Source organism: Choloepus didactylus, chromosome 2 (genome assembly GCF_015220235.1).
Source record: "Choloepus didactylus isolate mChoDid1 chromosome 2, mChoDid1.pri, whole genome shotgun sequence".
NCBI lineage: Eukaryota > Metazoa > Chordata > Mammalia > Pilosa > Megalonychidae > Choloepus > Choloepus didactylus.
This window is the reverse complement of record NC_051308.1, coordinates 29,561,270-29,576,381: the sequence shown is the minus strand read 5'-3', so window position 1 is coordinate 29,576,381 and position 15,112 is coordinate 29,561,270. Positions and strand designations below refer to the sequence as shown.

Sequence of the window (15,112 nt, the reverse complement as noted above, 5' to 3'; positions counted from 1 at the left end):
AAGTCAGTAATGTTTCTATATGCTAGAAATGAACAAACTGAAGAGACACTCAAGAAAAAGATACCATTTTCAATAGCAACTAAAAAAATCAAGTACCTAGGAATAAACTTAACCAAAGATGTAAAAGACCTATACAAAGAAAACTACATAACTCTACTAAAAGAAATAGAAGGGGACCTTAAAAGATGGAAAAATATTCCATGTTCATGGATAGGAAGGCTAAATGTCATTAAGATGTCAATTCTACCCAAACTCATCTACAGATTCAATGCAATCCCAATCAAAATTCCAACAACCTACTTTGCAGACTTGGAAAAGCTAGTTATCAAATTTATTTGGAAAGGGAAGATGCCTCGAATTGCTAAAGACACTCTAAAAAGAAAAACGAAGTGGGAGGACTTACACTCCCTGACTTTGAAGCTTATTATAAAGCCACAGTTGCCAAAACAGCATGGTACTGGCACAAAGATAGACATATAGATCAATGGAATTGAATTGAGAATTCAGAGATAGACCCTCAGATCTATGGCCGACTGATCTTTGATAAGGCCCCCAAAGTCACCGAACTGAGCCATAATGGTCTTTTCAACAAATGGGGCTGGGAGAGTTGGATATCCATATCCAAAAGAATGAAAGAGGACCCCTACCTCACCCCCTACACAAAAATTAACTCAAAATGGACCAAAGATCTGAATATAAAAGAAAGTACCATAAAACTCCTAGAAGATAATGTAGGAAAACATCTTCAAGACCTTGTATTAGGAGGCCACTTCCTAGACTTTACACCCAAAGCACAAGCAACAAAAGAGAAAATAGATAAATGGGAACTCCTCAAGCTTAGAAGTTTCTGCACCTCAAAGGAATTTCTCAAAAAGGTAAAGAGGCAGCCAACTCAATGGAAAAAAATTTTTGGAAACCATGTATCTGACAAAAGACTGATATCTTGCATATACAAAGAAATCCTACAACTCAATGACAATAGTACAGACAGCCCAATTATAAAATGGGCAAAAGATATGAAAAGACAGTTCTCTGAAGAGGAAATACAAATGGCCAAGAAACACATGAAAAAATGTTCAGCTTCACTAGCTATTAGAGAGATGCAAATTAAGACCACAATGAGATACCATCTAACACCGGTTAGAATGGCTGCCATTATACAAACAGGAAACTACAAATGCTGGAGGGGATGTGGAGAAATTGGAACTCTTATTCATTGTTGGTGGGACTGTATAATGGTTCAGCCACTCTGGAAGTCAGTCTGGCAGTTCCTTAGAAAACTAGATATAGAGCTACCATTCGATCCAGCGATTGCACTTCTCGGTATATACCCGGAAGATCGGAGAGCAGTGACACGAACAGATATCTGCACGCCAATGTTCATAGCAGCATTATTCACAATTGCCAAGAGATGGAAACAACCCAAATGTCCTTCAACAGATGAGTGGATAAATAAAATGTGGTATATACACACGATGGAATACTATGCGGCAGTAAGAAGGAATGATCTGGTGAAACATATGACCAGATGGATGAACCTTGAAGACATAATGCTGAGCGAAATAAGCCAGGCACAAAAAGAGAAATATTATATGCTACCACTAATGTGAACTTTGAAAAATGTAAAACAAATGGTTTATAATGTAGAATGTAGGGGAACTAGCAGTAGAGAGCAATTAAGGAAGGGGGAACAATAATCCAAGAAGAACAGATAAGCTATTTAACGTTCTGGGGATGCCCAGAAATGACCATGGTCTGTTAATTTCTGATGGATGTAGTAGGAACAAGTTCACAGAAATGTTGCTATATTAGGTAACTTTCTTGGGGTAAAGTAGGAACATGTTGGAAGTTAAGCAGTTATCTTAGGTTAGTTGTCTTTTTCTTACTCCCTTGTTATGGTCTCTTTGAAATGTTCTTTTATTGCATGTTTGTTTTCTTTTTAACTTTTTTTTTTCATACAGTTGATTTAAAAAAGAAGGGAAAGTTAAAAAAAAAAAAGAAAAGAAAAAAGACAAACAAGGAAAAAAAAAAAGATGTAGTGCCCCCTTGAGGAGCCTGTGGAGAATGCAGGGGTATTCGCCTACCCCACCTCCATGGTTGCTAACATGACCACAGACATAGGGGACTGGTGGTTTGATGGGTTGAGCCCTCTACCATAAGTTTTACCCTTGGGAAGACGGTTGCTGCAAAGGAGAGGCTAGGCCTCCCTATATTTGTGCCTAAGAGTCTCCTCCTGAATGCCTCTTTGTTGCTCAGATGTGGCCCTCTCTCTCTGGCTAAGCCAACTTGAAAGGTGAAATCACTGCCCTCCCCCCTACGTGGGATCAGACACCCAGGGGACTGAATCTCCCTGGCAACGTGGAATATGACTCCCGGGGAGGAATGTAGACCCGGCATCGTGGGACGGAGAACATCTTCTTGACCAAAAGGGGGATGTGAAAGGAAATGAAATAAGCTTCAGTGGCAGAGAGATTCCAAAACGAGCCGAGAGGTCACTCTGGTGGGCACTCTTACGCACACTTTAGACAACCCTTTTTAGGTTCTAAAGAATTGGGGTAGCTGGTGGTGGATACCTGAAACTATCAAACTACAACCCAGAACCCATGAATCTCGAAGACAGATGTATAAAAATGTAGCTTATGAGGGGTGACAATGGGATTGGGAAAGCCATAAGGACCACACTCCACTTTGTCTAGTTTATGGATGGATGAGTAGAAAAATAGGGGAAGGAAACAAACAGACAAAGGTACCCAGTGTTCTTTTTTACTTCAATTGCTCTTTTTCACTCTAATTATTATTCTTGTTATTTTTGTGTGTGTGCTAATGAAGGTGTCAGGGATTGATTTAGGTGATGAATGTACAACTATGTAATGGTAATGTAAACAATCGAAAGTACGATTTGTTTTGTATGACTGCGTGGTATGTGAATATATCTCAATAAAATGATGATAAAAAAATAGGGTGGGATTGGGGGGAAATACAATCAATGCAAACTAGAAACTATAATTAACAGAAACATTGTATTATGCTTCGTTTAGTACAACAAAGGCAATATACCAAAGCTAAATGCATATGAGGTCAGGGGGGAATAGGGGAAGTATATGGGACTCCTGGAATTGGTGATGTTGTCTGACTCTTTATTCTACTTTAGGTTAATGCTATCTTTCCTTTTGTTGCTTTCTAGCTGTCATGTTTTTTTGTTGTTGTTGCTTTTTCTCTCTCTTTCTGTTTTCTTTTTCTTTTGTCTTTCTGCCTTCTTTAACTCTTCCTCCTTCTTTGTGGAAGAAATGGAGATGTCCTTATATAGATAGCGGCAGTGGTACTGAATACATAAACAAGTGACTATACAGGAAACCAATGATTGTTTACTTAGGATGGAATGTATGGTGTGTGAACAAAACCATCTTAAAAGAAAGGGGTTGATGTAGAAAGCTTGAGGGCACTATATTGAGTGAAATAAGACAGACACATAAAGGCAAATATTGCAGGGTCTCACTGATATGAACTAGTTATAATATGTAAACTCATATACATGAAATATAAGTTACCAGGATATAGAATGAGGCTAAAGAATGGGGAGTGGTTGCTTATTATGAGCAGAATGTTCAACTAGGGTGAATTTAAATGTTTGAAAATGGACAGGGGTGATGGTAGCATGTTGTGAGAATAACTAACAGTGCTGAAAGGTGTGTGAAGGTGATAAAAAGGCTAAGCTCAGGGTCATGTATGTTACAGAAGGAAAGTTGGAGGTTAAAAGATGGGAATGTATAAAACAGTGAATCTTGTGGTGGACAATGTCCATGATTAACTGTACAAATATTAGAAATCTCTTTCATGAACTAGAACAAATGTATGACACTATAACTAGAAGTTAACAATAGAGGGGCATATAGGAAAAATATATACCTATTGCAAACTATATACTACAGTTAGTAGTATTTTAACATTCTTTCATCAATAGTAACAAATGTACTATATCAAAACTATGAATCAATAATGGAGGGGGTGGTGGTTAGGGAAATGGGAGGATTTGAGTTTCCTTTTTTGTCTTTATTTCTTTTCTGGAGTAATGAAAATGTTGTAAAAATTGAAAAAAAATCAATTGTGTTGATGGATGCACAGCTGTATGATGGTATCATGGGTGTTCTAGTTTGCTAATGCTGCTGGAATGCAAAACACCAGAAATGGATTGGCTTTCATAAAAAGGGGTTTATTTGGTTACACAGTTACAGTCTTAAGGCCATAAAGTGTTCAAGGTAAGTCATCAACAATCGGGTACCTTCCCTGGAGGATGGCCAATGGTGTCTGGACAGCCTCTGTTAGCTGGGAAGTCATGTGGCTGGCATCTGCTCTGGAGTTCTGCTTTCAAAATGGCTTTCTTCCAGGATGTTTCTCTCTAGGCTTCAGCTTCTCAAAAATGTCAGTCTTAGTTGCTCTTGGGGCATTTGTCCTCTCTTACCTTCTCCGGAGCAAAACTCTGCTTCCAAAGGCTGTCTCCAAAATGTCTCTGTAAGCTGAAGCTCCTTTCTCAGTTCCAGCATGTTCTTCAAAGTGTCCCTTTTGGCTGTAGCAAGCTTGCTCCTTCTGTTTGAGCTTATATAGTGCTCCAGTAATTTAATTCAGACAAACCCTGAATGGGTGGGGCAACACCTCCATGGAAATTATCCAGTGAAAGGTCTTGTCCACAGTTGATTGAATCACATCTCCATGGAAACACCCAAAGGATTCCAAAATTGAATCAACATTAATATGTCTGCCCACTCAAGATTGCATCAAAGATAATGGCATTTTGGGGGACATAATACATCAAACTGGCACATTCCACTTCCTGAACCCCAAAATGACATTATCTTTCCATATACAAAATACATTCATCCCACAACAATATCACAGAAACTTAAATCATTTCAATAACAATAGTTAAATACAAGATCCAATCAAAATCAATTATAGGCATAGTCGGTCCTAAAGCATAATTCTTTAGCTGTGGATCTGTGAACTTAGAACAAATTATGTGCTTCCAATATACAAAGGAGGGACATTCATAGGATAAATATTCCCATTGCCATAAGGAGAAACAATAAGGAAAACAGGGTTAACAGGACCAAAACAGTTCCTGAAACCTGCAGGACAGACTCCATTAGATTTCAAAGTCTGAGAGTCATTAACCGAACAGTGTTGCATCCTTGGGCTTGAGAGAGTGGGAGTCTAACCCTTCCTAAGAGCCTTTGCAGCAGCCCTTTTCTCTCTAAATGCTTGGGTGAGTGCTCCAAAATATCCACACACTGGGGAGACCACCTTCTCAGCCCCACCCTCCTCAATCATTGGGGCAGCACCCAGATTCCCTTCGATCTCCGGGGCACACACTCAACCCCTTCGGAACAGTGGGGTGGCGGCCAGGCTCTCCCCAGGCCCCCGGGAATGTGCTCCACCCTCTTTGAGGCCTGAGGTGGCAACACCTTTCCTGAATATTGAAGTAGAAGGCCCACCCTCAACCTCTGGGGCAAACTCACCCTTTCCATGTGTGTGGGCCACTCTGCTCTCCAAGCCTGAAACCTCTTGACTCCAGAACTCAACCTCCATGGCTCTGTCTTTGAAGACATTTTTCCTTCAATTTGTTCCTTGTCTGTCTCCTCCAGTTCCGACTGGCAGCGGCTCTGTCTGTAAAGAGCTCACAAAAATTCTGTTGGCTTTGCATGAAGCACACTGGGGTCAAAGCCATCAGACAATAGGACTTTCCACAAATCCTTTCGGCTTAACTCCTTCTCCAATCTTGGCTTGTACTGAAATGGCGGCTGGGTTCCATGTTTGGTTACATCTTCATGTTGGGCTGTAGTTTCTGGGGTTTCACCTCCTGGAAGCCCAGAGTTTTTCAGGCCATCAATTTCTGGTTTCTTTGAAACTGAGTGTTCATTTCTCAGCTTATCTCTGTCCTCTCATTTTACTGTAAGTGTCAAGTAAAAGCCATGCTTCTTCTTCTATATTTTGCTTGGCGATCTCATCAGCTAAATATTCCAGGTCATCGCTTTTAATTTCTGCCTTCTATCCAACACCAGGACTCAATTTTGCCAAATTCTCTGCCACTTTAAAACAAGGATCGCCTTCCTTCCAGTTTGCAACAACACATTCATCATTTCTACTCAAGTCCTCATCAGAAGTATCTTTAGAGTCCGTATTTCCACAAACAGTCTCTTCAAAGCAGTCTAGGCCTTTTCTATCAAGCTCCTCACAATTCTTCCAGAACCTTCACCTTATCCATTTAAAAAGCCACTCCAACATGTTTGGTATTTGCAAACACAGCAGCTCCAGTGCCCCACTTCCGGTACCAAAATCTGTTCCAGATTGCTAATGCTGCTGGAATGCAAAACACCAGAAATGGATTGGCTTTTATAAAAGGGGGTTTATTTGGTTACACAGTTACAGTCTTAAGGCCATAAAGTGTCCAAGGTAATGCTTCAACAATTGGGTACCTTCACTGGAGGATAGTTCCTCTCTCAGTTCCAGTGTGTTCTTCAAAGTGTCCCTCTTGGCTGCAGCAAGCTTGCTCCTTCTGTCTGAGCTTATATAGTGCTCCAGTAATTTAATTCAGATCCACCCTGAATGGGTGGGGCAACACCTCCATAGAAATTATCCAACCAAAGGTCTTGTCCACTGTTGATTGAATCACGTCTCCATGGAAGCACTCAAAGGATTCCAAAATCTAATCAACACTAATATGTCTGCCCACACAAGATTGCATCAAAGATAATGGCATTTTGGGGGACATAATACATTGAGCTGGCACAATGGGCAATTGATTGTACACTTTGGATCTTTGGATAGTTGTATGGTATGTGAACAATCTCAATAAAAAAATATATATATAAAATTAAAAAAACCAAAACAAAACCCTTCAGGACTCCCAAAACCTTAGTGAATGTTTGTATCCAATACTATGGTTCTCAGGAGAGAATTCTTAAGCCAATGAATGAATTTTGGTTCAGTTTGACTTTGGTTGTTAAATAAAGCCTTTGAACCTTGGGATATTGCCTGTGGATTCCCTGAAACCTTCTCTGACCCTCCTTAGTTGGATTGGGGCACTCCCTCCTCTGATTTCTGGATACTTTATGCACACTTCTGTGATAGAATCTGCCACTCTGCTTTAATTTAATTATGAGTTGTCCCCAGTGGGATGAGAGTTCCTTAAGAGCTTTATTTCATCTTTATATTCCTAGTACTTAGAACAGGGCCTGGGATGGAGCAGGTATTTAATGAAAGTTTGATGAATGAATGGTTGGATGAATAAATGACATGCAAGTAAGTGAAAACTTGCTTAGAGAGGGAGGCACAAATCTCCATTTAGTTGGCAATGCAGATGGCCTTAAACATGGGAGAACTCTTTATTAAAAGCAATGATTAGCACTGACTTTAGGAATGCAAAGTGAACTGGACTTCATAGATATTTCCATGCTTGTTGAATATGATTGTGCCTCTCATTTCTCAACAAAAATAGGTCAGTGACCAAGTCTTCAGAAGAGTGGAAGCTAAGAAAAACATTGAAGTCTTTGAGTGATTAGTTATTAAAAGAACAAAGTGCCAAATCAGGAACCAAGATACACCTATCTTCCAAAACCCTCAACCAAGGCACCAGGAGATAGAGCAGCTTCTTTTTTGGACAGAGAATACAAGCCAGACTTTCTTAGTCTACCCATTAAATGATACTTCATTGCTGTAGGACCACCTAGAAGGAACATTTGAGGTCAAATCAGTTCCAAGGATGTCTAGCCTCCAGCAGAGATAATTTAGCCTCAGCCACAGCCCAGTGAAGCACTTAAGTATTATCTGCCTGTAATCTCTGTATTCATCTCTGGAAAATCTCTTGTTTTGTCTGGCAAGTATAAGGAAATCACCTTGAAACAATGGGCTACTTTTCCACACCCAGAGTCTGGTGCCTTTAATTCATGTTTTCCTCAAGAAGAAATCTAATCTAGCACTGACCCCCTGTGACTGAACAGCAAAGCTATTCCTAGGTCTCCTCAGAAGTGGAGCAAAGGTAGATGAGCAAAAGCTAGAGAAAGAACCTCCCAGGGTGAGGAGTCACAAAAACCAGACCCTGGATGCCTCCAAAGACAGGATGAAGTGGCTCTGCTGCCCTAGCCCCTGGGCCTTCCCTCCCAGGTGACAGGCTTGTGCTTCTGACCTTTAGGCTCAAGTGTGTCCACATGGGTGCTCCACAGAGGTCTAGGTTGACATCAAGCAAGTAAGGCCAAGCAGGTGAGAGTTTGGGGAACAGGAGATGGTGAGGAAGAACTGCCAGTGACACCACTGAGAGATCCCCCAAGGGCAAAGCCACGCCAAGATCAGAATTCATAGTACAAAGGACCCCCCCAGACGTGTTGAGATGAGTTCCCCTAGTCATAAGGAGGCTAGAAAGCTTTTTCACACACCCCCACGTTCAATCCTAATCTCTTTTACTACCTTCCTGTGATCTGCCCTGTCCCTCATTGAACTGTGTATGGAGCGTGCTCAGAGCCCCAGGGACTGGGTGAGAAGGTGACAGCATATTTGTCTGCATAAGGTGGAGGGAAGCCAGCATCTTTGATCACAGAATATGGCATTTGGGATACACGAGAACCCAGGAGTGCCGGCTAACAGTCCCAAGAGTAGGTTTAATTCCCTGGACTGGCTTCCAAAGAAATTGTTGGGATCAATGGGAAGAACTAGGGACCAGGACTCGCACAGCCCTTCCCAAAAGACTATGTCCAGGGCTCAAGCAGAATTTCTGGGCTTAAGTCAGTATGCAGAAGTGGTTCTGCAAGGTGGACAGTCAAAACCAACCCCTCTCTCCCTTCCTCCCTCTCCTTCCCTCCTTTCTTCCCAGACCCACAGTTGCCTTTTTAAAGAGGCTTCTCAATATGTCTGAGCCATTTTCTTTTTAGAGTTTTGTTTTAAATTTTTATTGTGATATCATATATATAACATACCATTGCCTTTTAGAGTTTTATGTCAGGATTATGTTGCCTCTATTTTCTCAGAAATTTTTGAAGATTGCTTTATTCAGGGGAAGGTACAGTTCTGATTATGCCTGTCTTTTCCTCCCTAGAAATGTAAATATATCTATCTAGAAATGTGACTATATAGGCACTTATCCCACTTAGTTACTTCCATTCCAATAGCCATTCTCTCTTCATTTCTTCTGGGAGATGAAATTGTCATCAAGGCCTATAGCTAATTTAACACTGTAACTTTAATTAAATGAGATTTCCAACATCACTCTTCCTGAGAGCAGTATTTGTAGACATTTGCTTTTTTTTTTTTTTGTCTACCCAGAGTCCATCATCTACAGAACCCTGGTTCCTCTGGATGTCATCATAGTGGGAGAGTAGTTCCAAGTTGTCACCTTTCATGACAGTAGCTTCTGTCATGACAGGAACAGATTCTTTTTTCTCTTTTCTCCCTGCTCCATGATATAGTTAGAGGTGGTGATGGGGGTGCAGTCCATAATCTAAGTTCTGTCTACCAAAGTTCTCTTCCAGGATCTTGCATTAGGAATGAGGGCTGCAACAGTGGAAGTAATGTTTAGAGGTCACAGCACATCTCAGTGGCAGCATCATAGTTTGAAGGAAAATTGTTTGGAGTAGTGAAATATCAGGCTTAATAAGTAGAAATAGAATGTGTTAAGTCACTCAGTTGAGGTTAATATGTATAGGTCACCAAGACAAGGAGGAGGAGATTGCTTACCATTTACATTGTGGTCACCACAAATATGAGACGAGCCAAGAACACAAACTTTGACTAAATGGAGCAGATGGTCCAACTGATACTCAACTGTGCATACACCATTAGCTGGCTGCCTCGGCTGTGGGTCCCCTCATGTTAATGATATTGTGATGCAGAAAACAATATGAAGTAAATAGTAATCAGAGGAGAGAGAGATGTGTTCTAGTTCCACTTTGAGAGATGGTCTAGGAAAAGTTTAGAATATCTTTTGTAGGGTTTACATTTTATAGGCTGAGTATCATGCTATTCATAAAATATGACTTGATTCTCCAAATAACAAATGAACCTCAATTCAAGAAAATTCAATATTGAAAAAAAATTGAAAACAATATAAGATTGATAATTGGCATTAAGAAATGATCTTTTAGTTATATAAGAAGAAAAACTTCATTCTTTAAAAAGACTAAATGCTTAAATATGTATATTAGATATTTAATAATCTGTAAACAGATTTTCATTGACAAAATTAAAACAAAATTGTTAGTAACAGGATCAACAGGAGATGAAACAGAAATTAAGATGAAGTATTTCTGAAATCATAATATAATCCAATAGAAAAACAGGATTTGATTTACAAAAACAAATTTATATCTAAACTGATTTCCAGAAAGCTTTTGTTAATACTGGAATGCTGAATTAATTATTATAAATAAACAATGTGCAAGATGCTTTTCTTACCTCTGGTCCCCAGGCGTCTTCTAATGGGAGGTCCTTGTTAAGCTCAGTCATTGACTTCCAAGTCTGTGCTTCATTTAAACAACCACTCTGCCAAAAGATTGTATATATACATATGTGTAGAGGTTTTATGTATCTTTATTCTCAAGTATTTAAAATGTTTTTAGGCCATTGAAAATTGTATATATATATTTAAATTTCATTATTTAAATTGTGAACTTTAACATGTAAACATAACATTGGTAACCCTCAAAGTACGATTCAACAAGTAGCTAGAGAGCAAATTTCTAAGAGTGTTATGGGTCATAGTTCCACAACTTCAGCTATTTCCATTATTGTAAAATATAATATACATACAGAAAGGTGTTGATTTTTGATGTACAGTCAACAAGCAGTTATGCAGGTAATTTCAAAAATTGTTATGGGTTACAGTTCTACAGTTTCAGTTCTTTCCTTATTATGAAATATAGGGTATATACAGAGAGATGAAGACCTTCAAAGCACAATTCAATCAGTAGCCATAGAGCAAATTTCAAACAATGTTATAGGTTACAGTTCTACCATGTCAAGGAATAATTGATTTTTGTATATTGACCTTGTTTCAAGAGAACTTCTTAAACTCACTTCTTAATTCTAATTATTTCACATGGACAGTCATCTCATCTGTGAATATGACAGTTTTATTCCTTCCTTTCCAATCCTTTTACTTTGTATTTATTTTTAATTTCTATTTTTTGCCTATTACAAAGATCTTTAGGATCAGTGTTGTATATGAATGGTGATAACAGGCATCCTTGTTTCATTCCTGATATCAGAGGGAAGGCTTTCAAATTTTCACTATTATGTATGATTTTTTATAGTTTTTTTGTACCTGTATTTTATTAGGTTAAGGATGCTACCTTCTATTTATAATTTTCTAAGATTTGTTTTTAAAATTGTGTAATGTATGGATGATAAATTATTTTATCAATGACTTTTTTATCAACTATTATAATAATCTTATGCCTTTTCTCCTTTATTCTATTAAAATGGTGAAATTCTTTGATTTTCAAATTATATACCAATTTTTCATTCAAGAAATAATCATAACTTATTCTGGAATGTATTATTCTTTAATATATTGCTGGGCTTGATTTGCTAATATTTTGTTTAGGTGTTTTTTATCTCTGTTCATGAGTGAGATTGGCTTATATTCTCTTTTAAGGTCCTTATCAGGTTTTAGTACCATGATCCTCTAGCGTTCATAAAATGAGTAGGAAAGTATTTTTATTTTTCCCCATTCTCTAGAAGAATTGTATAAGACTGAAGTAATTTTTTCTTTAAATGTTTGGTAGATTCATCAAGAAAACCATATAGGCTTAGAGTTTTCTATTTTGTGTATGTGTGAGCTAGTTTTGGTAAGTTGTGGTTTTCAAAGCATTTATCCATTTTCTCCATTTTTCCATTGTCAAATTCATTGGTATAAGGGTGTTTATAATAACCTCTATTAAATTTTTAATGTCTGTAGGATCTGTGGTGATACCCAATTTTTCATTCCTGATTTTTGTTTATTAATGCCCTTTCCCTATTTTCCTTGATCAATTTTACTGGTCTTTACAAAGAACCACCTTTTGGCTTTGTGGATCCTCTCTATTCTATTGTTTGTGTCTGTTTCATTAACTTTTGTTCCTAACTTTATTATTTCCTTCCTTTTGCTTTCTTTGGGTTTAACTTCCTGTTATTTTCCTAATTTCTTTTTTTATTAGATCAGTTGTAGGTTTACAGAAGAATCATGTAGCAAGTGCAGAGTTCCTGTAGACTGCCCATCTCACACACACTGTTTTTTCAATTAACAATTTGCATTGTTAATTATTGTTAATTATTTCTTATAATTTATGAAACATTATTATTACAATTATATGATAAACTATAGTCCATAGTTTATGTTAGAGTTTGTTTTTGTGTTGTTCAGTTTTATGGTTTTTTAAAAATTAAAAAAAATTTTAAATATAATAGCTCTTCTAGTGATTATAAAGCAGTATCTCTTTGTGGTTTTGATCTGCATTTCCCTAATGGAAAATGATGTAGAGCATCTTTTCATGTGCTTATTGGTCATTTGCATATTTTCTTTGGAGAGTTATCTATTCAAATCTTTTTGCCAGTTTTTAAAATTGGTTTATCTTTTTATTGTTGAATTGTAGGATTATATTCTGGGTATTAAACCCTTATTACATATGTAGTTTCCAAATATTTTCTCCCATTCTGTAGGTTGTTTTTTTTACTTTCATGATAATCCCTTTGATGCACAAAAGCTTTTAATTTTGATAAAGTCCCATTTATTTATTTTTTTCTTTTGTTGCTAGTGCTTTTGCTATAAAGTCTAAGAGACCATTGCTTAACACAAGGTCCTGAAGATATTTCCCTATATATTTTTTAAACAGTTATATTTACATATATTTACATATCATACAATCCACCCAAAGTGTACAATCAATGGTTCACAGTATCATCACATACTCCTATATTTTTTTCTAGGAATTTTATAGTTTTGTTTCTTATATTTAGGTTTTTCATCTATTTTGGGTTAGCTTTTGTATATTATGTAAATTAGGGGTCCATCTTCATTCTTTTGCATTTGGCTAAATGCCATTGAGTGGACTTGGCAATCATGTAAAAAATCAATTGGCCATAGGTGTGAGGGTTTATTTCTGAGCACTCAATTCTATTCCATTGTTCATGTGCCAGTACCATGCTGTTTTGATTACTGTGACTTTGTCTTAAGTTTTAAGTTCTGGAAGTGTGAGTCCTCCAGGTTTGTTCTTTTTCAAGGTAGTTTTGGCTGTTTGGGGCTCCTTGCCTTTCCACAGAAATTTGATGATTGGATTTTTTGTATTTGCAATGAAAGCTGTTGGAATTTTGACTGGAATTGCACTGAATCTATAAATTGTTTTGGGTAGAATTGACATCTTAACAATATTTAGTTTTCCAATCCATGAGCATAGAATGTCCTTCCATTTATTTAGGTCTTCTTTGATTTTAACAATGTTCTATAGTTTTCTGTGTACATGTCCTTTACATCCTTGGTTAAATTTATTCCTAGATATTTGATTCTTTTACACTATTGTAACTTGACTTTTTTCCCCTTATTTCCTCTTCAGATTGTTCATTACGAGTGTGTTGAAACACTACTGATTTTTGTCTGTTGATTTTGTACCCTGCCACTTTGCTGAATTAATTTATTAGCTCTAAGAGCTTTGTTGTGGATTTGTCAGGATTTTCAGGATCATGTCATCTGTGAATAGGAAAAATTTACTTTTTTCTTTCCAATTTAGATGACTTTTATATCTTTTTCTTGCCTAATTGCTCTGGCTAGAATTTCCAGTAAAATGTTGAATAACAATGTTGATGGTGGGCTTCCTTGTCTTGTTCCTGATCTTAGGAGGACAGCTTTCCATCTTTCACTCTTGACTATGAAGTTAGCTGTGGGTTTTAAATATACCTTTTATTATGTTGAGGGGGTTTCCTTCTATTACTTTTTTTTTTTTTTAGTGTTTTTATCAAGAAAAGGGGTGAGGGATTTTGTCAAATACTTTTCTGTGTTAAATGATATTGTTCTGCTTTGCTAATGCTGCCAGAATGCAAAATACCAGAGATGGATTGGCTTTTATAAAGGGGGTTTATTTGGTTAGAAAGTTACAGTCTTAAGGCAGTAAAATGTCCAAGGTAAGGCATCAACACAAGGTGCCTTCACTGGAGGATGGCCAATGGCACTAAAAACCTCTGTTAGCTGGGAAGGCACATGGCTGAAATCTACTCCAGATTTCTGGTTTCAAAATGGCTTTCTCCCAGAACATTCCTCTCTAGGCTGCAGCTTCTCTCCAAAACGTCCCTCTCAGTTGCTCTGAGTCTCTCTGTCTGTGAAATCCTTTATATGACTCCAGTGATCCAATTAATACCCACCCCGAATGGGCAGGGTAACACCTCCAAGGAAATTATCCAATTAAAAGTTTCACTCACAGTTGAATGAGTCACTTCTCCATGGAAACATTCAATCAAAGAATTCCAGTCTAATCAACACCAATAACGTCTGCCCACACAAGACTGCATCAAAGAACACGGCATTTTGGGGGACATATTACATCTAAACTGGCAAAGATATGATCATGGGTTTTTTTTTTTTTCTTCATTCTATTAATGTGGTGTATTACATTAATTGATTTTCTTAAGTTGAACCATCTTTGCATACCTGGGATAGAGCCCACTTGATCATGGTGTATAATTCTTTTAATGTACTATTTGATTCTGTTTGCTATTATTCTGTTGAGGATTTTTGCATCTATATTCATAAGGGATATTGGTCTGTAATTGTCTTTTCTTGTGATGTCTATATCTGGCTTTGGTGTGAGGATAATGCTTGCCCCAGAGAATGAGTTAGGAAGTGTTTCCTCCTTTTCAGTTGTTTGGAATGGTTAGAGAAGGATTGGTGTTAGTTTTCACAGAATGATTGGTAAAATTCACTAGTGAAGCCATCTGAACCTTGACTTTTCTTTGTTTGGAGGTTTTTGATTACCGATTCAATTTCTCCTTTTAATTGTTCTGTTGAGATCTTCTATTTTTTTCTTGAGTCAGTGTTGGTAGTTTGTGTGTATCTAGAAATTTCATCTAGGTTTTGTAATTTTTTGGTGCACAGTTGTTCACA

At 37.5% G+C, this 15,112-nt stretch overlaps 1 protein-coding gene across 9 annotated transcripts in view; it reads right to left on the bottom strand.

Moving 5' to 3' along the window:
• CATSPERE (catsper channel auxiliary subunit epsilon) overlaps nucleotides 1–15,112 on the bottom strand; it is a 244,006-nt gene that overhangs the window by 41,116 nt on the left and 187,778 nt on the right. For all 9 annotated transcript variants that reach the window (XM_037822416.1, XM_037822373.1, XM_037822378.1 and 6 more), the window contains one exon: nucleotides 10,438–10,524. In XM_037822416.1, the coding sequence (XP_037678344.1) occupies nucleotides 10,438–10,524 (87 nt within the window). The remainder of the gene's footprint in view (nucleotides 1–10,437; nucleotides 10,525–15,112) is intronic.